At 39.1% G+C, this 24,849-nt stretch overlaps 1 protein-coding gene across 1 annotated transcript in view; it reads right to left on the bottom strand.

The window, feature by feature from the left end:
- VOPP1 (VOPP1 WW domain binding protein) overlaps positions 1-24,588 on the bottom strand; it is a 45,962-nt gene extending 21,374 nt beyond the window's left edge. The window contains exon 1 of the mRNA XM_063304196.1: positions 23,916-24,588. Within this exon, the coding sequence (XP_063160266.1) occupies positions 23,916-23,966 (51 nt within the window). The 5' untranslated portion in view covers positions 23,967-24,588. The remainder of the gene's footprint in view (positions 1-23,915) is intronic.
- Between the last annotated feature and the right edge of the window lie 261 nt (positions 24,589-24,849).

Raw genomic sequence — 24,849 nt, 5'->3', positions numbered from 1 at the left:
ATCATAATTTTGATCAATCCTGCTGGGTGCAGCAAGAATTACTAATATACAGCATGTTAAATCTTTTGGCCTGATTATGTCTGCAACAAACTAAGTATATAGTCATTTTATAATAATAATAATAATAATAATAATAATAATAATAATAATAATAATATAGTATATAGTGAGCTAATAATATCTGTTATTATTATTGTTGGCATCTCCTTAGTCAGCTGCATTTAATCTGCCATTCTCTCATTCAATCTGGCGATTGATCTACATGCAAACATTAAACACAACCTCTCCCCACCAATGATGGGGCTGAGCTGAAATAAGCCCAACAGCTTCTCACATGAAAGAATTCTAATAAACTGAGTGTTTCTATTGTTTCATCAGTAGGTGGTGTTACACAGAAAATTCCTCCCATCTGTTTATCAAAGCCATTTCAAAATTGATGATGGTGTTGATGATGATGATGATGATGATGGTGATGATGCTATTCATAATAGTTTTCATAATACAGTGTCCAAATAGCTTAAGAACAGATCTGGGGACTCCAAAAGGCATCAAAATGTGCAGAGGCTATCTATTCATACCAATATTCCTAGCAATATACGCTATATGCACAGATGGAAATCTAAGTTTGTAATCCATTTTAGTAAAGTAGGTAAATAGTTGTTCCAAGAATACATCCAATGGTTTTAATTAAGCTTCTTTTACCAACCTAAACTTTCATGTGGCTTCAAGGAACCTCACAATGGGGATTAAGGCCATTAGGCTCTGATACAGGCAAACATGTCATCAACAACTGTAGGGCAAAAAATGCATATGTTAACTGTCTTGTCTGCAAAGAAAGATTGACACAGATTTTCTTCCTTTAACACTAAAAGAACAAGCATGGTTTCTCAGTAGCAGCTAAGCCCTCAAGTATTACTTTTTCTAGAAAACATGTATTGGGAGGATGATGAAAACTGATGTGGAATACACTGACACATCTCTTCCCATTTTCCCTCACATTCTGCCCTTTCAGTGAACAGCAAGCAAGGAGCATGTGTTAATGCGGTGGAGGGATCAGATAATGGCTATCTACACTGTCACAACCCATAAAAGTTAGGTAGTGTGATTTCTTTCATTTTCCTTAGGAATTACATATGCTTTATTCAGTTCATGAATAATCTGTTCTCTTTCACTATCCACAGCTCCCTGGTCCCATCCACCCTAACAATTTCTCTTCTCATCTTTGCTCAAATGAGACAGGAAAAAAAGGAAGGCATTGTGTGTTGTTACATAATACTACCCTGTCCTCTTCCTCTTAGCACTGCATATCCTGCCTCCTTGCAGGGGAATTCCCTTCATCCAGTTAACTCCAATAAACCAACAGCTAAAGAGTGCTTTGAAATTTCGTTGGTCTGTGATCACAGAGTGCTCTCTTAGAGCAGAAGGCAAAAGTTAGCAAGCAAGAATGCATTTTATCAAATTGCTTACAGATACCACATTATATCAGCCTCCTGTGCATTTTATTAGGAACCAACGCTGGTTTATTTAAGGTACGAGCAACCTTGCCCTTGACTACACATAATTATCTCTAACTTGCTTCTTTCTCTTGGAATTGTACTAAGACAGCAAACTGCACAATGACAACTTGTTTCTACTTCTCATATACCCTGTGCTGCTTATAATTTATGCTCTTCCCTGCCAGAATTTTGTTTTCTGCACCTTATCAGTTTCACAATGGCTTCTAGCGAGCTTTCTCCCTGGAAAGACCTCTAGCTTCTTGCTTGTTCAACGTAAGCTAAATAACTTTCAGTATGTCTCTTGCTTGCTGATTTGGGGATCCTGCATACTATTAGTCCTGTACCTACCCTTTATTTCTTTCAGACTCAGAAAGATAATTCTTTATCTCAGAAGGAATCCCTTATTTTCTTTTTCTGAAAAATTTACTTCAAAACTCTAATTATGAAATCACAAGTCCCCTTTCCACTTCACAATCCTGTTAACAGCTTACAAGAGCAAAATAAAAATCTCACAGAAGTCAAGAATGGATGACAGGAGACTAGACAGATTATGATACCCTATAATCCATTTGCCAACACTGCTGTTAAGATATTTGTATCAACATTGATCAATGAGATTGGATGATAATTAGCATACCAAGTGTGATCTTTACCTGCTTTTGGTATAATTGTAATATAAGCTTGATTAAATACTGCTGATAAAATTCCTTATCAAATGTCTCATTATACAATTGACAGAGGTTTGGCACTAAAAGATCTATAAATGTTTTATACTGCTCTATGGGGAATCCATCCAATCCTGTTGCTTTACCACCTGCTATTTTTAAAACTATTTGTTCAATCTCTACCTCAGATAGTGGAACAAATAAAAGTTGGTTTTGTGTATCATCTAAGTAAGAAAGGTTAATTTTATTTAGAAAGACCTCTATATATTTATTTGATTCATTCTTTGGATTGCTATATAAATCTCAATAAAAATTTAAAAATTGACCATTTATATCCATTGAAGTTTTATATATTTCATCTCTTTCATCTCTAATAATTGGAATTGCTTTAAGTGATTAGCCAAAATCTTGCCAGGTCTTTTGCTGTTCTTCCAGTATCTCTGTCATAAACTTATCTTTAAATGTATAGTTGTCATGAGTACTGATGGTGAGCAGGAGGGGGCCCCTATCCAGGGGGAAAAATGCATGTGTAGTTTAGAAGCTTTGAATCTCCCTTCGAAGAAACTCAGAGCAGACCTGCCTTCATTTCTGGGTTTTATCCATGCGGGTTTTCCCACAGCCTTTCAGTTTAGCATGATTTTCTGTCTAGTAGAGTAGAACAATAAACACTAGAGACACAAGCTACTGTCTGTAGTTCTTCACTCCAAGGTAGGACAATAGTCTGCTGAACCTTCCCCGGTGTAGCCACCTCTTCCATATTTCATCTTTCAGACATTGTTCTTTTTATAATAACTTTCATCTTTCTCTTATCATTACATGACCCAGATTAGTTTAAACAAGTTAACAAAACTTGTTAACTTTCTTTTATCAGACAAGAACACTTTTGATGCAAAGAATGTTGCAAAGTTTTGCATAGCAGCAGTTAATATTTGTAAATAATTGTAAATAATACTGAATTTACATTCAGTAGATAATATATTCCCATGGATTCCTTTATGCAATGTTTATATTGGTGGTTTCTAAATGTCACTTTATTTTTATTTTTGGTTTCATTGTTCCTGATTCCTGATTGTGATAAAACTTTACCTCTCACACTAAGTTTAAAAATGTGGAAAAGGTCTCAGTAAAAACATGGAGATGGGACTTTCTATTCTTCACATATAGTCACTCTTCCCAATTAATCCTCACACATTGGGTTAGGGATCTATTATACAGCCAACATCACCTACTGATTAATCAAATTATGAGATTTTCAGGAGGGATGCAAATCAACCATAGGCTTACCTAAATTTGGCATATCATTTTCACTTCAAACATAAGAGGCAATGTTCCAGCTGATTAAACCTTTCCTTCAGACTTTTAAGTGAGAAGATCAACCCAAAAAGAGAATGATATTTAATTAGATCTCATGAAATGAAAGACATTTTTCCAGCTTTTCTATTTTCAGGCCTGCGTATTCTGCCACAAGAAGAAGCACTTCATTTTTATTTTAGGAAAGAAAACAGAAGGATTTTAATATTTCTTGTCAGGAAAAAAAAATAAAGACACTAACTAATGCTATTAAGACCTCCAGATTTATAATTAAGTCAAAATTAGAAAGGTCCAGTGGTGCTTGCACAAATATGCAGAAAAAGTTGGGATGCAGAGAGAGGATGACAAATCCTTTATTTTGCCACTGGTTTTTTCCATCACAGGACACTAGTTTCCCTTCTAAACCAAGTTAGAGAACTCAGGAGATGGCTGCACCTAACAGAGATTCTTTTTGTACATGTGGATTGACTAAGGTTAGGCAACTTACGTTTGCTTGGTGCGGCTTATATCTGATTGCTGCTTCTATCCAGGCTCAGGAATAGGATCTACCTGCCGCTCTCTACCAGTAGTAGTATTCCTCAAAATCATAAGGATAAGAGATATTCACACTCTGAACACTCAAAGGGGAAAAGAGTAGTGACTGGGATTTTTCTCTAAAAAATACCCTGAAGAAAACCTCCCGATTTTAGTCTTCTGCATCCCCTCAGTACCCCACCAAGAGTAGGTGTATCATGCAAATGCAGAACAATTGTTCCTATAGGTGGGTCTGACTGAAAACTATTTAGATTTTTTAGAAATGTTTAGATTAAGCAGGTCCCTCAATGTCTTGCCATTGTGTCCTCAGCTGTTCTTCCCCCTTTTTCCTGCCCCCTGCAAGGGCTGACCCCAATTCCTCAGGACAGAAGAAGGGAGAGATAGTCATGGAAATCTTAATTTCTTCACCAAACATTTCTTTATACAAAAGAAGGCACTGGAACTAAATTTTCAACCCACCAGGACTCCTCTGATAGAAAAGAATCACTTTCTTTCTTAGGAATATTTTAATTCCAGTGCCCCCTTTGGCAAGAAAATAATGCTAAAGGAGAGGCATAACCTGACAGAGGCAGACATAGAATTCTTTTTTAAAAGGATATTTAAGAGAATAATTAAGTTTTCTCTCTGAAAGGCTCAGGCTCCTCCACTTATTAAATACCAGGCTCTTATAAATTGTTAGGGCACTTAATGGGAAATCAACATTTCCTTCAGATCCAGAAAGAAAGAGCTCATTGATCCTGCCAAACTTGCTGGGGTTCAACAAATACCCGAAATAGCTCAAAACAATGAAAAGGCAGGAAAAAAAGATTAAAGGCAGCCCCCCAAATAACACAGCAAGAGATCCCCAAATGAAATATTGTTCTAATGTATCTTTATATAAGCAAGGAATAAAGCTATATGGAATATCTAATTTCACAAATAAAATGGTTTTTATACTCATCCCCATTCCTCCCATTGGTGGGGAGATCTGTAACTACAATTTTTTTTCACACTCCCCTTAAAAAACCCCTAGAATTGTGAATAACCCACAACAAATAAACTGCTGTAACTCACTATAAGGGTTTGTTGTTGTTTATTTGTTTAGTCGCTTCCAACTCTTCATGACTTCATGGACCAGCCCACGCCAGAGCTTCCTGTCGGTCGCCAACACCCCCAGCTCCCCCAGGGACGAGTCCGTCACCTCTAGAATATCATCCATCCACCTTGCCCTTGGTCAGCTACTCTTCCTTTTGCCCTCCACTTTCCCTAGCATCAGCATCTTCTCCAGGGTGTCCTGTCTTCTCATTATGTGGCCAAAGTATTTCAGTTTGGCCTTTAATATCGTTCCCTCAAGTGAGCAGTCTGGCTTAATTTCCTGGAGGATGGACCGGTTTGATCTTCTTGCAGTCCAAGGCACTCTCAGAATTTTCCTCCAACACCACAGTTCAAAAGCATCGATCTTCCTTCTCTCAGCCTTCCTTATGGTCCAGCTCTCGCAGCCATATGTTACTACGGGGAACACCATTGCTTTAACTATGCGGACCTTTGTTGTCAGTGTGATGTCTCTGCTCTTAACTATTTTATCGAGATTTGTCATTGCTCTAGTATAAGGGTACAGAACAGATATGCCAACAGAGTCCCTATTCACAAGTATCTGAATAATAACTGTACACTTATATCAAAGGGTATATAATACAGAGAGAAAGAGACTGACAGACAGACATATATAAAAATAGGCCAGCAAACACACACATACACAAACACACCAAGGAGGCCATGATTTTACTTTTCCTCTTTTAGAACAAGGGTTTTTAACCTGGGATTCCAGAGTGTACATGAACTGGGAAGGAAAAAAAATTACAATTTTGTTTTCATTAACCTCTAACTGAAATTTAGCTTTTCATTCAATAATGTACATAGGCATCAAAGTAATTTATGGCCTCTAGCCTATCTAAAATTATTATACCCTAAAAAAGGGTATTATGTTGTTACTGATTCAACTGTTTAGTAAGGAAGCCATATATTACTATGTTACATAATCATTCATTTTTAATATTTTGATAACTGTATTTCAGCATAATTTGTTTCCTTTGTATTATAATTTATATCTATGTATTTTAGACATTTAAATATATTTTTATCAGTAGGGGTCCTTGGATTCACCAGACTCTCTAAGGGGTCCATGGCACAATAAGGTTAAAAGCCCCTGTTTAGAAGTTCCAGGGTAATATAAAGACTTTGTCTGAGATTAGACATCACAGCTATCAACATATTTCAAACAGCTGCATACAAAAAGTTAGGCACTCTTGGTCAAATTGTATTTTCAATGAATTCTAAGTAAACAGAAGCAGACATAAGCTCTACTTCAAACAAAATTAAATATGAAGTCTTTCTGCAAATCTGAATCCATACTTATGTGCAGTTGTTTAAAGGAAGACTAAAAAAAATAGCCTATGAATATGACACAGATTGTTTGGGTACAGTCTTTAACACCTATTTAACAGGAAAAAGAGCTTTCAAACATTTATTACAGCCAGTTAAGAGTCTTTCTCTTCTTGCTTTGGGATTTTTTTTTTCTTATTCTTCCTTTCATAATCCTTCTAGCTCAGAAATATTCTTAGGACTTCTTGTGTGCACTGCATGTTTGACATCATCCAACAGATTTTCAATAATTTTGAAGCTGAGGGATGACTGGAGCCCATTCCAAAACTGTTATCTTTCTTTCTGTAAATAGTTCATGGCTGATTTGGAGGTATGTTTTTGGATTGATGTCTTGCTGAAATATCCAAGCACTTTTCAGTTATAATTTCTTCACTGACTTTAGGGCACTAGGAATACTTTTGAGCTAGGAGAGTTCTGCAAGAAAAAAAAGGAGGGGGGAATCCAAAGGCAAGAACAGAAGGACTCTGAGCTTGCTACAGGAAACATCTGGAAGCTGTTATTTTTCCCTTCCATGTAGCTCCTCTCTGTTGCCACGAAGCCTCCGTAAGGGCTCTTAGGGCATTTGAACAATCTACTGTAGAGGCATCTGTAATTAAATAAAGCCATTATCAGTATTGGGTGTTCTTATTTTAGTGGAAGAAGTAGGATCACATATTCAATGCTAGATTTCTTCTTCCTGGCATGACTATACTCTTGTTTTCATTAACCATATAGCATTACATCTTCCAGAATATCATAGCTTACGTTTATTTTCTCTTTATACATTAAACTTTGATAAATGGTAGGGAGTTCAAGAATATAAACAAATTGTAGCTGAAAGCCAAGAACAGCACAAACTATAACAAACTTGTTATCTCCAGCCCAAAGTTGGATGGCAGCCAGAAGACTAGCGAAGGAAAACTGAAACCAATCAGAGCTTTGGGAAGGAAGCAGCCCAGACTTTGAAGAAATAGAAGGTGCTAAAAAAACAGCCAGCAAGAGGAGAATCCTGACAGGTAATTGGCCTCTCAGACTTCAATTTTCCAATTTTCCAATCTAATCCAACATCTGTCAATCAACTCTCATCTCAATATCAGCTCTTCTTACCGCTGAATCTGGGGGAAATCACTTTAGAAGTTCGTTCACTCTTCCAAAAAGACTATAGAAGCCGACGATCTGGGCACTTTTTATTTATGTAACGTCATATACTACTAAATGCCAAAGTCTTCTGGCATTTTGCACTTCATCACTTGACTGGGCACTTCAGCTGGAAGGCCTGCAAGTGTGGCTCTGCTTCATCCACACTATCCTAATGTATCTGAAGGAGAACATGTTGGGAAGGCTAAAACAATGCACTTCATGACAAATGTGCCTCCTTTAGCACTGTGCTCTGCTGAGTAAGATGATGCAGACAACTATTTCAGCTTGGGCATCCACACTTTGTTTTTGTTTCTTCCCCTTTTGGGCAAAGAAGGTAAAAGATCATGCCCCTGAAAACTGGCAATTATGGCCCCAAGTTTCAATAGCAAAATCTGGGTTTTTGGGGGGCCATGTAACCATTCTGGCAATAAGTTGCTGAGTTTGTGGGTTGTCCTCCTCTGAAGAAGATAGTCCACCAAGACAGATGGTGAATCGTGGAATTCAAATATTTAGGCCAACCAATGTTCCATGCCACTTCAGATGGCATCAAAAACTCCTTTTCAACCAATCACAGCAAAGCTGTGGCCGAAGTCCCAAAATCATTGAGCAACTCATGCCCCCAAAATGAATGCCTCTTATTGCTGGACGGATTGAAGGAGAAATGTAAATATTCTTTAAATCCTGTCTGCCCAGCCACTCATATTTCTGTACCCTGCTGCACCCTGAAAAATGCAGTTCTACCTTACAAGACTAGACTTTAATTAATTTCAACTAAATAAATGCAACATTTTGGTGCAAGTCCAATGGCTTCCTGCATTTAATTTATCATTATTTCTGTCTTCCTTTCTGTTAAATAATAACCAGAAAAAAGCATTGAGATGCCACTTTTTACCTTTTGCCTGATGTTCTGTTCCAAATGTGTATGTAATCTATGAAACTATATTTATTCATTTTTAAGGTGCCACTTATTCTTCATCATTTCTGCTAAATGGCAATTAATTCAGAAATTCTTATTTCAATGAAACCCAGCTCAGACCGTAGGAATGGTTTGGGTACAAATGCCATAAAGAAGGGAGAAACATATTACTGTAGTTACCTTTTCTTGCACTATGAAACACTGGACACGATAAAAAAAAAACAGAAGTTCCTAAACAAATGAAAACAATGTTCCATGGAAACACAGAAAAATAGTAACCAAAGTACAAATCAGAGAAGAAAATGCACCCATTGCTGGCAGAAAACTTGCTAGTATGTAAAACAGAGTGACCGCTATGCATTTGGTTGTTTCTTAAATTAGAATCCTTGCCCTCTCACATCGCAAAAGATCCTTTCTTCAAGCTGTATTAAATCAGTTTCATTGCTGTTGCTACTGGAATAAAAGCACACTTGACAACATAATTACAAGTGTAAGTCTAATTGCTATAAATTGGTCTTATAAAGATTCACAAGCTAAGTGAGGAAACCAACCATCTATTTCAATTGCATTTTCCATGAGATCCAATAAATTTCAGCCAGTGCAACTCTAGTAATGGGCACAAGATCAAGACTTTTCTCCTCCTAAATGAGTTAACTCCTCCCTTATCTTTTTCACAATTGCCTAGGTTAGCTGCAAATTACAGTTTATAACCATGGCTAGAAAACAAGTTTGTCATCTACAGTTTGAAATAATCATGGTTAGCAAACAAAGAAGCCATAATTCTAAATAAAGCTAGTTCTAAGCTGAGAAGCAAATGTTCTCCAGGTTGGTAGAAAGAGAACTGTAGGATCCCAAAACAAGCAAACTACTAATTATGTTAAAAGTTTGGACAGCATTACATCATCTAAACTGGAACCAAAAGTTCTATATTCTAAGATGTTATATTCACACTAATTTATGGGCAGGTTTCACAGAGAGGTTACTTTATTTCACTGAACTTTGGCTGACTGTATTTTTTTTTCTTTTTGCAATTGTCTACCATTTATCTGTTGTCTAGACTTAATGAAGTGCAAGGCTTCATTAACTCAGGTAGATCCATGTGGTTGGCTTCTCTTGCAGTAAGAGTTAAATAGATCCATTTTCATGAAAAAGAACAGACTGGGGTTAGATCCAAGGTTTGAAAATGGCCAAGTCACTATGTGCACGTATTATAAAAATGGTGTCAGCCTTATTATTTGAAGGGTTTTTTATTCTAACAAAGTACTGAAAACAATTCCTAAGAGATGTTGGAATTTCTTAAAAAGTTTAGAATGAATGAGAAAAGGAACATTTCCCTTGAATAACACTTTTTTTATCCTCTGATGAGTAGTGTTGGGTTGTCAATATCCTATGAATGCCAATCATAATTTTCCAATATTACTTCCCAATGTTGGTCATAGCTGATATTTACAAGCAACGCTAATTTATAATTAAACAGAATGAGGTAGTTGCTTCAGGCAGCAAATATTGGCTAAAAATCCCTGTGAAGTGCTTGGATTCAATTTGTAGGACATATGCAAGCATGAATGCAGCATTTGTGATTCATTAAAGCAGTCTTATCTGTTTCCAGGATTGGATGGCTGCACCGGTCACATGATCCCAGAAAAAAGAGAAGCACTGGCTTTAATGAGTTACAGAACTTAGCACTCCCATGTGTTCCAAAGGATTCCTTCCAAAATGAATCTGAAGCCCTTCACAGCCTACCAGATTCTTCCCAACGGAGCTGTATTGCATTAAGCTAAATTAACTACTAAGTGATATAGAGATAAAGAGAAAAGAGACTGTACACAGCTGAAGAGTGAGAATAAAGTAGGCTTAACAAATCCATGGTGCTGTAGAGAAAAAAGACAGAGACACCATGCAGAGAAGAAAGGGGGGACTGGTGGGAATGGGTTTAAAAGAACTGGATTAAAAAGTTAAGAAAAACACTTTCCTGCAGTTAACTCAGCAGTGTGGTCCTAGTACAGTGATGGTGAACCTTTTGGGCTTGGTGCATCAAAAATTCAGAAAATGCCTAACTTGATTCTGCTGATGAGTCACCCCCCTGAACAAAAAAATAAAGCTTTGCGCAAAGCCAGCAAAAGCACGCCCCTTCACTCAAAGGCACCCCTTCATGCCAAGGCACACCCCTTCACGCCCCTTCATAAGCTGTTTACCTGTGAGATATATAACCAGCTTTTCACTCAAGAGGTCAAGGTGGCTTCAGTAGCACTTCTCATCCCATTTTCCACCGCAGGGGTATATGTGTTTGGCATGGGGCAGGTGGAAAAAATCCTAATATTGTACAATTGAAACAGATCAGATAAAGTCAGAGGAGACTCATGGCTTATTATTAATACATTGTGGCTAAACATCACGTCCTTCAATGTAGCTTGTGAGATCTAAATGGTTTTGAATAGAATAGAACAGAACAGAACAGAACAGAACAGAAACTTTTATTGTCATTCCACTATACACCAAGGTGCACATTAAAATAAAATTTTGTTGCAATTGGCTCACACAAAATAATTTCTATAATATATAATATATATTCTTTACAATTCCACTCCCCTAATCATTATCCCTAATAAATATCATGGTCCTACATACAACATGTACCACCATGAAGTGGTGTATATGAGTTCAGAGTTCAGGAGTCTAAGAGCCCAGGGGACAAAACCATTACCTAATCTAGCTGTTCTGCATTGAATACAGCGGAACCTTCTCCCAGAGGGTAACGAGGAGAACAAGCCATAATGAGGGTGGGAGGGGTCACTGACAGTATTTCAGGCTCTGGACAGACATCTATATGCTATATCCTGAATGGGAGGAAATGGCACTTTCAGAGGAAAGAAAGCATTAGTTTTATCAATTATTGTTCTCTGGTTATGTTTAATGTTGCCTAAGAAGATTGTGTTTGTATGATAGAGATTATGTAAATAGATGATATATGAAAAGAGTGTTTATATCTCTGTTCACCACAACTGTTCTGGAAGATGAATATGTTGATACCAACATTTAAACCTGCAAAATACAATTGGGAGGCAAATTAAATCTACTGTATTTTATTTGAATGTCTTTCTAACGTGCATTGTGAGGAGAGTGTTTACTCATGAGTCTCTATAGTTAGTTCACTTGAAAAAAATGGCTGGTTTTCTATTTAACCCAACAAAGCCAGTGTTGGCTTATTATTTATCTTCTATTTTATTTACAGACATGTTGAAGAGTTAATTTTAAAATGTTATTAGTTACCTGGTATACTCAGGATTCATTAGAGAAAATAATTTATGTATACTTATGTGTTCCTTCTGGAGAGAGAGAAAAGGAGATGATAGAGTGAAAGAGACCTCTTCTAGCTAGCTCTGACTTGCACCTGTTCTGTTAATTCTACAATAAAAAGAACTTAGTAATACTGGAATATTATACATGCATGATAATATTATGCCAAAAATTGGGAGGGAAAATACATTTCTACAGCAATTCTCTGAATTCTATCCAAATGCTTATGTGGCACATTTCTCTTTTTCTTTGAAGAAACATAGCTTTTTCATAAATTCTTGGACTTAAAACTTGAGCCTGATACTAAATATTATCTGTAACTGTATTTGCATATTTTCCCTCACAACTACTACTTACACCTTCCCTTCTTGCTCTGTTGCCTCTGGAAAAAAGACTGGAGAGTTAAAAAACATAGCAGGCATGCTAGCAGAGATATTTATATGTATGTTCTTTTTGTTTGTTTGTTTTGTGCCTTCAAGTCAGTGTTGACTCCTGGTGACTACATGCAGTTTTTTTGGCAAGATTTCGGAACTGATTTGCCATTGCCTCCTTCCTAGGACTGGGATAGAATGATTGGCCCAAGGTCACCCAGCTGACCACTAAGCCGGGACTAGAGCTCAGAGTTTCTTGCCTTCTAGCCTGACGCCTTAACCACTACCCCAAACTGGCTCTCATATGTATGTTCAAAGGCCCCAAATCAGACATCCTTCCCATTAGTACCACTTTATCAACGTCATTTTGTGATCAAAAGGCAAAACTCAAAATTTCACTGATTCCTAACACAGCACATTCCATAATGAAGAAAACCTAGAAAACCTAGACCTTCTGTGTCACCCAATGTAAAATATAATCACATTCTGTATGTGTTTATTTTACATAATTTAATCAGCTTCCAAAAGCTAGGGTTAGAGTTATTTTTTTTTAAAAAACACATGTGGAATAATGGGATAAATGAAGTTTAGTGATAGGTATGCAATCGGGTGGCACCTTAAAACATGATTTAAGAGAATGAATCAGGGCCTCTGCTATGATCCAACACAGCATAGGTAAAATCACTTCCTTTTTAATGGGGGATACAGGCATACAAAGAGTAAAGAATGAACACCAGAATACTCTTATACAGAACAAAAGTCACATAGTGCTGTTCTTGATACCCATGACTGCTTTAGAAATTGAGATCTCTGCAATGTTTACTTTCTCAACTACATTCAAAATCCATTCTATGGAAGCATATTGGGCTGCCTCAATTTTAAGATTAGTAATGATAGGCAAGGTTCCCTCAGAAATGTATGCCTTCTCTGCAATCAATATTGAAATTACTCTTTCACTGTAGTTAATATAGGGCTGAAGCCAAAAGTCAGTATTGTAACGTGTCTGCCAAGGTCTCTTACTTCCTGTCTCTGCTGGGTTTTTTGCTTCCTATTACTGCTTGCTCATTAGTACCATCCTCACATCTCCCCTTGATCCTCTCCCTCTCCCTGGACACAGCCAGTCTGGGCCAAACAGTGACAACCTAAGCAGCCACAACAGTGAATGGTCAGGAGTTCATAGTTACATGTAGGGGGAGGGGTCTAAAACATTGGCCAAGCCACATCTCTCTCCTCCATCTCATGAGATATAAATCAATGATACAATTATCAATTCCAATTCTACTACAGTAGTATACTATAATTATACAACAGGCCTGATTGGGACATCTTGAGGAATTCTCAAGAAGGTCCCTCAGAAATCAGGATGTTGCATGAGTTCCTTTGCAAATAATGCAAAAAGGCTTTCTGGAAAGATGAAAGTCAGAACACCACTATATTAAGTTACCAATTGAATTTATTCTTGAGGATATAATCTAATCAACCCATTTTCTACCCTAAGTGCTTATATTTAAAGAGTTCTCAGAAACAGATGTCTTTTTTCATTTCCCAAGGCACAATAATCAAAAGAATAAAGAATAGTTTAGAAATAATAAACTGAGTCTAATAAGCAATCTCCTCTGTGGTTTTGGAAAGGATACAAACATTTAATGTAAAATGGTAACTGATTCAAAAGATTTGGGTGAAAGTAGGCAATATTATTAAACATTAATTGAGATATTACTGACAGCAAAGAGAAATGAAACCATGAGACTGAGAGAGAAATTAACCAGTTTGGGGATTGAAACAGAAAGAAACAGTTCCACAGATCAGCATGAAATGAAATCCTAATTGAAGGCAGCACGATAATTCAAAGGAAGTGGAGGGATGAAAAAGAACACGAATCTACTCTTGCCCATCCATTTTGAACTGAATGGGGCCTCCAGCATTTGTATACTCACATGAAATAAAACTCCCAGAGTGGGCTAATTCTATAGGATCAGGATTCCAAGAATGCCAATGAGGTGGGGAAAGCTCATCTCCAGTCCAAACAGCTGAGGTATTCACATATATATTATACACTACCCCCACACAGGATAGCATCTTACAGAAATAATTTCTGCTTGGTTACTTGTGCATCAGAAGGGAGAATTAAAAAAAAAAAAGAACACAAGCAGCACCTTTTGCTTCAGTTGCCTCCTATATTTATCTACAGACAGTGCTCTCTCCAAATGTCATAATAGAAACAGTTACAGTAAAGAGCCAGATGTCCTGGAAGGCTTTGAAGAAGAACCTCACAGCTTGATCTACCACCATCCTGCTTGAGTACCTGGTCAAAGTTAAGACTGAAACTTTCTCTGATATCTGCCAATGGTTTCACATGTACAATTAACAGAAAGATTTAAAGTTGATAAAGGTTTTTTTGGTTTTGGACACAATAAAACTGAATTTGAAACCGAGCTATGTACTAACGATGAACATCTTATTGCTAGAATGTATAAGCTTTTGTTGAGACTTGAAACTGAGGATGAACAAGTTAAAGATTGTATGATACAAGTTATAGAGGACAATGAATGTAGAATTTTCAATATGTCCCAATTTTTTCATGGAAATAGTGCAAAGGCATTATACTTTTAACAGCTCCATACATTATACATTTTCCACCTGCAACTTCAATGAACAGTGACATCTCAAGGGGTTAAAAATGAGAATCCAGAGGAATATAAACATGGGACCATAATGTATAAATCATTCAAAAGGAGATTATCTAACTCAGCTTCACAGACTTCTTCATGAAAGTGTATCTTCATATCCAGCACTAGCAGCTTTGACATGCAGACTAGTGAAGTTTCAGGGAACAAATGGAAACCCAGAGCTTTTCCCCTGATTTATCAGTGCTAATAATATCCTTGCAGATATGCATATAAACAAGCTAAGAAATCCTTGGATAGCTAGAGCAAAGAGATTTACTTCACAAGAAGAAATTCCAGTTAAATCCCAGTAAAGAATGTCAAAGCAATGACAAATACTGAGGGACATCACACAATTTCTACTCTGGGGAAATACATCCAGTATGATGTGGAATGTTCCTCATTTTCTCATTTTTATGTATTATTGGCCAGTTAGAATCCATAGCAAGTTCTGGTCCTCCTTGCTTCATTTAGCTCTTTATTGGCAGCATTCCAAACATCTGCAAAGCACAATAAGTAACGCTTAAGAAGTACATACTGTGTATATTGTCAATGCCTGTTTTCTTGGGAGGAAGGAAAGGATAAAACTAAGATGACATTTTACCATTTGGTTTTAATAATCAATTTCTGAGTGATAAAGGTCAGTTGAAATGATACTAGATAAGACCAAGATATTTAGCACACTTGCATCTCACCCTTAGTTGTTATACTAGTCAGAGAAATGGAAATCATATTTTTTACCTCTACAGGAATTGATTTCATGATACCCCCCATCACAATATTTAGCAATGCTATTTTTGCCCTTTTACAAGTTGTATTAATTTATGAAGTAGACCAGGATCATCATCCTCATCCTCACAGTTTTACTAGGGAAAATTAAATGCACATGATTTATTTTGATTTTGATTTTATAAACAAAACATTGTAATTCCAAAGTTCTGCAATGCTTACCATTGACCTGAACTAACACAAAGGTCCACAACATGTGAGCCATGTTCTTCTGTAAACCCAAAGCCCACAAGCACCACGAATATGATGATGGATCTGAAGTACCTGTTTCTTCCACTTAGGTTCTATAATTACCACAGAGAACATGTGTTATAAACTAAAGCAACAACCTATGAAGAGGAAAGGGGCTGGTGGTTTATCTAAGCTTCAGTGTCAGCTATTATCATTACCACTTCTTTGTACTTCCTGGCTGGGCAGTTCTTTGGAATTGGCACTATGGAGCTTAGGCCATGGAGATCTGTGTCAAAGGCCAGGGCTTTTTTTTTTAAATCACATTCCTGGTTTGGACAGAGATACTCCAGAAGTTGCTGTATAGAACCAGGAAGTATTGGAGGCAAAAAGGAAAACACTTTTTCTTTGCTCTGTCTCTTCTCTTTCCCACAACCTCTGATGCTTGAACTCCCCACTTGTATTCCTGCTAACATTTATCCTAGACTATTTAGTCTTGATCTGACTCTTCAGTGTTATCATGCAATATCAATATACCTCTAGAACATCTTGTGTCATTATTATTAGTCATATAAGTACCAAATATTTTTAATATAAAATTCAGATTTCAAGGCTCATAGCATAATATGCTTCTCTGAACTCTTAAGCCTAGCACAATATTGCTGATTCTTGAAGAGACATTGATCCAGCAACCCACTGGCTTATTTGTTGTTATGCCCGTTTCCCCAGTTGGCTGAATGCCGAATTTCAACCAAAGAACACCCCCCGCCCGGCTCATAAAGGCAGTGATTCAGCATGTATATGTTGCTTTTAATTTATTGAGTGCCAAGGTTGAAAGATCTCTAACATCTAGAGATGAAAGTTATGGATCACTCAGTATTAAAGACTGGAAAAAGTTATTATGCTTCATCTACTTTTTGTTCATGAAAACAACCAAAGCAATGAAATAGAGAATATTGTTATTTTTTAAGCACTATCAAAGCAAAACTGGAACCTAAGAAACACATACTTTACATGCAATCTTTGCAAGAAGGTTCAAACTTTGGCATGTTCAGGTAGGGATAGGAAATAATTTATTTATTTTATTTATTATTCAAATTTCTATCACTGCCCATCTCCCCCACAACCGGGGGACTCTGGGTGGTTTACAATAAAATCTGTTCAGAACCATAGAAAGTTGTTGCCAGTCAGAGCTATGAATAATAGAAATTTGATTTACATACAGTGTGTTCCAAAAATGTTTGTTGTTATAACAGAAAATAATTTACACCTTAACTAAAAAGACTCCCTGTTCTACATTAGAAGCCTACCCCCATATTCTGGCCAACTTTTACGGGAGTACTCACAACACTCTCTTATAACCAAGACTTATATAGGGCAGTAGAATTTTCATAGATCCAGCATTCCATTGAATGTGCAAATTAATGAGGCTGGTGGATGTGCAAATCTTGTGGCAGGGATGACTATACCCTTAGGACAAGACTCTTAAATTAACTAAGAAACTGGATGATGGGTTTGGTTATGTAGGCAGGAAAAAAGGCTGAGTGGTTAGGGTTACTGGAACAGTGATAGAAATCCATCCTCATACGTCTACTTTAATTAGTCTCACACCAGTGAAAGATTATCATCTATATGAAGAAAAGTCAAAGCCTGCTTTCCATCCTTGAATTTGAATATTCAAGCCAGAGCAGCATACACACCCACCTTCTTCACATCCCTGCTCCCTACTCTGATCAACATTTTGCTAGTACACATAACATACTCATGGAACAACTTAGTCAACAATAAACATGAGAAATCCAAAAATTCATCCTAAAACAGCACTACAGTCAGCCTGGAAGCCAGGATCCCTGGCTTAAAAAATGACTCCTTAATTATGCCAGATGCGCACAAAGCCTAGATGAAAAGAAATTCTGGTAGAAGAGATAAAAAAAGCAACACATGTTGATGAAGCCTCAACAACTTGTGCTGAAAACTTCTATTTATAAGCCCCTCAAAGCCTAGTGGAATGTTACAGGGCTTCTCCTAGTTCAATTGTACACTACAACCTTAATATTCTATTGCTCTGTCAAGCAGTTTGCTCTACAACCCACGGCTATACTTCCTGATGGTCTTATTTTAAAGGCAGAGGGAGGAGAAGGGCAGATTAATAGTTACCAATCTTAGGAAATGTTGTTGTTTATTCGTTTAGTTGCTTCCGACTCTTCATGACTTCATGGACCAGCCCATGCCAGAACTTCCTGTCAGTCGTCAACACCCCCAGCTCCCCCAGGGATGAATCCATCACCTCTAGAATATCACCCATCCACCTTGCCCTTGGTCGGTCCCTCTTCCTTTTGCCCTCCACTCTCCCTAGCATCAGCATCTTCTCCAGGGTGTCCTGTCTTCTCATTATGTGGCCAAAGTATTTCAGTTTTGCCTTTAATATCATTCCCTCAAGTGAGCAGTCTGGCTTGATTTCCTGGAGGATGGACTGGTTTGATCTTCTTGCAGTCCAGCTTTTGCACTTTCTTCTTTCACCTTCATCATAAGGCTCCTCAGTTCCTCTTCGCTTTCAGCCATCAAAGTGGTATCATCTGCATATCTGAGGTTGTTAATGTTTCTTCCAGCGATTTTAACTCCAGCCTTGGATTCCTCAAGCCCAGCATGTCGCATGATGTGTTCTGCATACAAGTTGAATAGGTAGGGTGAGAGTATACAACCCTGCCATACTCCTTTCCCAATCTTAAACCAGTCCGTTGTTCCGTGGTGTGTTCTTACTGTTGCTACTTGGTCATTATACAGATTCCTCAGGAGGCAGACAAGATGACTTGGTATCCCCATACCACTAAGAACTTGCCACAATTTGTTATGGTCCACACAGTCAAAGGCTTTAGAATAGTCAATAAAACAGAAATAGATGCTTTTCTGAAACTCCCTGGCTTTTTCCATTATCCAGCGGATATTGGCAATTTGGTCCCTAGTTCCTCTGCCTTTTCTAAACCCAGCTTGCAGATCTGGCAATTCTCACTCCATGAATTGCTGAAGTCTACCTTGCAGGATCTTGAGCATTACCTTACTGGCATGTGAAATGAGTGCCACTGTTCGATGGTTCAAACATTCTTTAGTGTTTCCCTTTTTTGGTATGGGGATATAAGTTGATTTTTTCCAATCTGATGGCCATTCTTGTGTTTTCCAAATTTGCTGGCATATAGCATGCATTACCTTGACAGCATCATCTTGCAAGATTTTGAACAGTTCAGCTGGGATGCCATCGTCTCCTGCTGCCTTGTTATTAGCAATGCTTCTTAAGGCCCACTCAACCTCACTCTTCAGGATGTCTGGCTCTAGCTCACTGACCACACCATCAAAGCTATCCCCAATATTGTTATCCTTCCTTTACAGGTCTTCTGTATATTCTTGCCACCTTTTCTTGATCTCTTCTTCTTCTGTTAGGTCCTTGCCATCGTTGTTTTTGATCATACCCATTTTGGCCTGGAATTTACCTCCGATGTTTCTAATTTTCTGGAAGAGGTCTCTTGTCCTTCCTATTCTAAACATTGCTTGTTTAAAAATAATTCCTTATCTCTTCTGGCTAACCTCTGGAATTTTGCATTTAATTGGGCATATCTCCCTCTATCACTGTTACCTTTTGCTTTCCTTCTTTCTTGGGCTACTTCTAGTGTCTCAGCAGACAGCCATTTTGCCTTCTTGGTTTTCTCTTTCTTTGGGATGTATTTTGTTGCCACCTCCTGAACAATGTTGTCCAGAGTTCTTCCGGGACCCTATCTACTAAGTCCAGTCCCTTAAATCTATTCTTCACCTCCACTGCATATTCCTTAGGAATATTAGTGAGCTCATATCTAGCTGATCTGTGGGTCTTCCCTAATCTCTTTAGTCTGATCCTAAATTGTGCAAGAAGAAATTCGTGATCTGAACTACAGTCAGCTCCAGGTCTTGTTTTTACCGACTGTATAGATGTCCGCCACCTTTGGCTGCAAAGGATGTAGTCAATCTGATTTCGGTGTTGTCCATCTGGTGAAGTCCATGTATAAAGCCGTCTCTTAGGTTGTTGGAAGAGAGTGTTTGTTATGCAGAGTGAGTTGTCTTGGCAAAATTCTATCAGCCTATGTCCTGCTTCATTTTGTTCTCCCAGGCCATGCTTACCTGTAATTCCAGGTGTCATTTGACTGCCCACCTTAGCATTCCAGTCTCCCGTGATGAAAATAACATCTCTGTTAGGCATGTTGTCCAATAGGTGCTGCAGATCCTCATAGAACTGCTCTACTTCAGCTTCTTCAGCATCTGTGGTTGGGGCGTATATTTGGATCACTGTGATGTTAGATGGCTTGCCCTGAATTCGAACTGAGATCATTCTGTCCTTTTTTGGATTGTATCCAAGCACTGCTTTAGCCACTTTACTATTAATTATGAAGGCTACTCCATTTCTTCTGTGGTCCTCTTGTCCACAGTAGTAGATCTGATGGTCATTTGATGTGAAGTGGCCCATTCCAGTCCATTCCAGTTCACTGACGCCCAAAATGTCTATCTTTAATCTTGACATCTCCCCAATAACCACATCCAATTTGCCCAGGCTCATAGATCTTACATTCCAGGTTCCAATGGTGTGTTGATCCTTAGAACATCGGATTCGCCGTTCACCACCAGCACTGTCGGCCGCTAGCCATCCTTTTGGCTTTGAGCTAGCTGCGTCATCACGTCTGGGGCTAGTTGAACTCATCCTCTGTTCCTCCCCAGTAGCATTTTGACCATCTTCCGACCTGGGGGTCTCAATGGTATACCGACATATCTCTGGTTGTACTGATCCATTGAGTTTTCACGGCAAGAATACTGGGATGGGTTGCCATTACCTTCCCCAGGGATCGCATTTAGTCTGACCTCTCTGTCATGACCTTCCCGTCTTGGGTGGCCCTTCACGGTTTAGCTCATGGCATCATTGAGGTGCTCAAGCTTCAGCACCACGACAAGGTAACGATCCTTTGCTGAAGAATCTTAGGAAATACAGCAAAGTAAAAGAAATGTTTCTAGGATGAGAACCTTTATTGAATTCGCTATGTTACAAAACAGGGAACTTGAGACTAGTGAGATTGCCTTAGAAACATCCTTGCATCTCTAAAATAATAATAATAATAATAATAATAATAGTAGTAATAATAATAATAATAAAAGTTTATATGCTGCCCAACTCCCAGTGAAGTAATGGTGGTTTCCCAAAGCAGAAAACAGAATTTTCTGCATTTGAGCCAAATATCCTACAGGTAATCCTCACTTAATGACCATTCATTTAGTGACAGTTCAGACTTACAATGGTGCTGAAAAAACTGACATACAACTGGTGCTCACATTTATGACTGGCACAGTGTCCCCACGGTCACATGATCACAATTTGGGCTCTTGGCAACTGGTTCACATTTACTGTATGACCATCACAGCATCCTGTGGTCACGTGATTGCGATTTTCAACTTTCCCAGCCAGCTTCTGGCAAGCAAAATCAATGCGGAATCACATGATTTGCTTAACAACTACATGGTTCACTTAACAGCTGTGGTGATTCGCATAATGACTGAAGCAAAAAGGTCATAAAATCAGGTTGGATTTGCTTAATGACCACTTCACTTAGCAACCAAAATTCTGGTCTCAGTTCTGGTTGTTAAGCAAGGACTACCTGTACTATGATATGGTCCTTTCTCTGACTGAGGGAATTAGGTTAAATCATCACTTGCCATACGATTTAATGCATCATGTGCTTTAAAAAATTATGTTTTCATTCAGTTCATTATAAACAAAAATTCATAAATTTACCAAAATTCATAAAAAGAAAAAATATTACCCTGGGAAGAGAGTGAAACTGACAGACTGTTCTCCAGTCAGGTCTTCTTCCCAACAGGGAGAGGACCACGCTATAACTAAATTCAGCCCCACATGCAGGAATTCAATGCTAGAGTTCTAAAACAGATGTTGCTTATAATGCCCTATTAATGCCTAGATATCAGGCAGGTATTCCAGGGCTTTTCCAAAACCAGGCTGCCATCTTAATTGGAGAGTGGAAGAGATGGAATTATCCTATGCAATGATTCTAAACATTTTCCTATCAAATTAAAAAAAAAAATGTTTTAAGGAATAGCTAATCTTTACAAAGACGTCAAAAAGTCAAAGGAAAGACAGAAGTTTCTATTACACAATAAATCTGTTCAATTAAAAAAATACAAAGCCAAAACAATAGAATCACAGAACCACATGGATTTGTGAACAGGAAATCTTTCCTAATGTTGCATCACTAAAGAAAGACAGTGAAATAATAAGCCCACATTTCACTGTCTTTCCTCTCTTTTTTGCATGATTTGCTCAGTTCCATTAAAAATTAAAACACAACTGTTCTCTAGGGCTGAATGTCAGCCGGGTATCAGATCCAAAATGTGAGTAGCTGGGGCCATCCACAGAGGGGGTCAACAAAGTCAAAATGCTGGCTGCATTTGCACAATCAAAGCCCATCAGAGTGGCTTCCCTCTGTCCCCTTTCTTCTTTGGCAGCTACAACTTGTTATATTTAAAGAAACACCACTACTCTGTACACAGTTTGTACACAGACCCTCAACACAGTGAATGCGACAAGTAAGAATTACTTCCAGGTAACCATGGAGTGTGTGTGTGTGTGTGTGTGTTTGCCCTCACTTAGAACTCAAAGGGCCACTGGAATAGTGAAAAAAAGGTGGTGAAGAAAGGCTAGCTGACCCCTCTCCCATTAATTTTTCCTCTTTGAAAAGAACAATTTCACAGCAGACTCTGAGTCCAAACCATGCATTTCATTTGCACCGAATGAGCAGGCTGTGAACTGATCTGAACAGTCCTGGTTGCTCATTTCCATCCAGCCTTAGGGCATGTCAGGTTAGCTCAGAATTTAGCCTTTTATCTTGGCTTTGCAAAGTCTAAGTATGGCCCTGAACATCAGCACACTTGCATAATTACCACTTACGCTTACTTTTCTGAAATGGCAAATAGAGCTTTTCAGCATATAGAAGGTCCCAGATCTTTCTAATGAAAATGTGCTGAATCTAACTTACATAACTGGCCCTTTGGGAGAAATTTATGAGGCTAGCATTAAGAAAGAGCATACCAAAACAAGTGCAGCAACCCTGAGCATATGTTGCAACTCACATGAGGGCAGGCATGAGAACAATCGAGTTAACCTCACCCTCCACATACACAATGGCCACATCCTCACAGCTACTCCTATGGGGAAAAGACACTTCCCTGCCAAATGTGCTGTTCTCGCAGCAGGCTCCCCAGACACAGGGATTGGATATATACAGCTCTTAACACAAGGAGGGCCTTTGGCCCATTGAGGACTCAGCCTCTTTAGAGGGCTTTATTAACATAGAAATGTGACTGTGAACTTCCCTAAAGAAAGTACTTTACTCAGGGAGACCTTCTTTCATAAAAAAATGGCTCCTGGAGGTTCAGGGAGCGATATTCTTCTTCAACACTTAGTTACCTTGTGCTCTCTCTGTAAACCAAAATTTATAATAATCCAGAGTGGAAGAAAAATAGAAATAGCTCATGTTACTAAAAACAACAGACCATGGGGTAGGGGGACTATTTTCTCTATAATTTCACACTGAAATTTTGTTGAGTTACAGACTGGCCACATAGTTAAACTCACTGTTCAAGGCCAAGACGTGCATTGCAGGCAACTTGGAAACAACAGCAAAACAGCCATGCAAGGGAAATGGAAATCATAACCAAAGCCTTCTTTTTCCTTGTATGGGAATTTGGTGGACAAAAATTGCCTCAAACTGTTAAGTAGCCCTTTCTATGCTTCATTAAATTTCCCATGGCTACTTTTCATGGAGAGGAAGAATCACTGGAAAATTACATGCGTATAAAATCTGGTCTGAGATGGCAAACCATATGTGAACTGAGTAACTTCAGACTGTACCAAATATTCCCTCTTACAAAAGAGGAAACAATGTCTGCACAAAGAACCCTTCTCTTTCAAATCCCAGGAATCCTGTTGAGGAACATTTGGTGTCTCCCCCCTAGCTTAATTCCAATCTCTACAGGCCTCAGAGCCCATTCTTACCACAGCACTGCAGTGTAGGACACTTTCAAATGGTCAAGAACAGTATTTACAGATGCCATTCTCGGCCTCTTTCCCAACTTACCTCTAGGAACAGGAAGAGCAGCACTAATATTCCCTGCTGAAAAGGGTTCATTTCTCCCTTTCTGGAGCAGAGGGTCCCTCTTCTGTCTGGCTTCCTCAGATGCGCTTGGGAGCTGTCAGTAGGAGAGACATCCCCTCCAGCATTTTGCCTTTCCGAGGGTGCAAAAAGGAAGAGATGGCTCAGCAACGGGGTGGGGGCGTGGGGGTGGCAAAAGACCCCAAGTGGTCTGGTGAGCACTGTGCAGGGGAGGCGACAGATCTGAGGGGCGAGGAAGGAGGAGCAAAGGTCAAAGAGACAAAAGGATTCCCGCTTCTTCGCTTTTCTTTGAACTGGAAAGGAGAGCCACGGAACAGATTTCCGGAGTCAGGAAACACGGATCAGATCGCTCACTTTCCAGGAAGAGACGAAACGAACCTGGCCAGGGCTCCGGACTTCCACAATCGCTGGAAAGCCCCTCTTACTTAGCCACCAATCACGGCGCGTCCCCAGTAACTGGTGCCTCCGGAGGTTGATCGTGTTCCAGGGGCGATCCCCAGTGGCCAGCAAGAGCGGGGAGAGCTAGCCCAGGCGCGACCACCTAGAAGCAGCACAAAGAGAGGCCGCAGCGCAGTCGGCGGAATGAATCGCAGGGCACGGCTTGGGGGCTGGAAAGTCCCGCCCCTGGACCGCCTCGCAGAGTTCGCGAGGCAGCAGCTGCTTCTCTCGGCTCTCCCCCACCACCCCGCCTCCGGGCCCCGTCCTCCGCCTTCGGTAGGCAAAGCGGGAGGCAACCAGGGGCCGGGGAAGAGGCGCGCGAGACGCCGCCCAGGGGCGGGGGCGAAAGCGCAGCGAGACGAAAAGTCGGGGAATGCGTCGCGGTCGGGCGGGGAAGGAGAAGCTGTGAAACGGATTTATTCCTCCCTACCATTTCTGCTACGCGGTCATTTACAGAGTG

Source organism: Candoia aspera, chromosome 4 (genome assembly GCF_035149785.1).
Source record: "Candoia aspera isolate rCanAsp1 chromosome 4, rCanAsp1.hap2, whole genome shotgun sequence".
Classification (NCBI taxonomy): domain Eukaryota; kingdom Metazoa; phylum Chordata; class Lepidosauria; order Squamata; family Boidae; genus Candoia; species Candoia aspera.
Note: the sequence above shows the minus strand (reverse complement) of the source record. Positions and strands in the feature narration are given on the sequence as shown.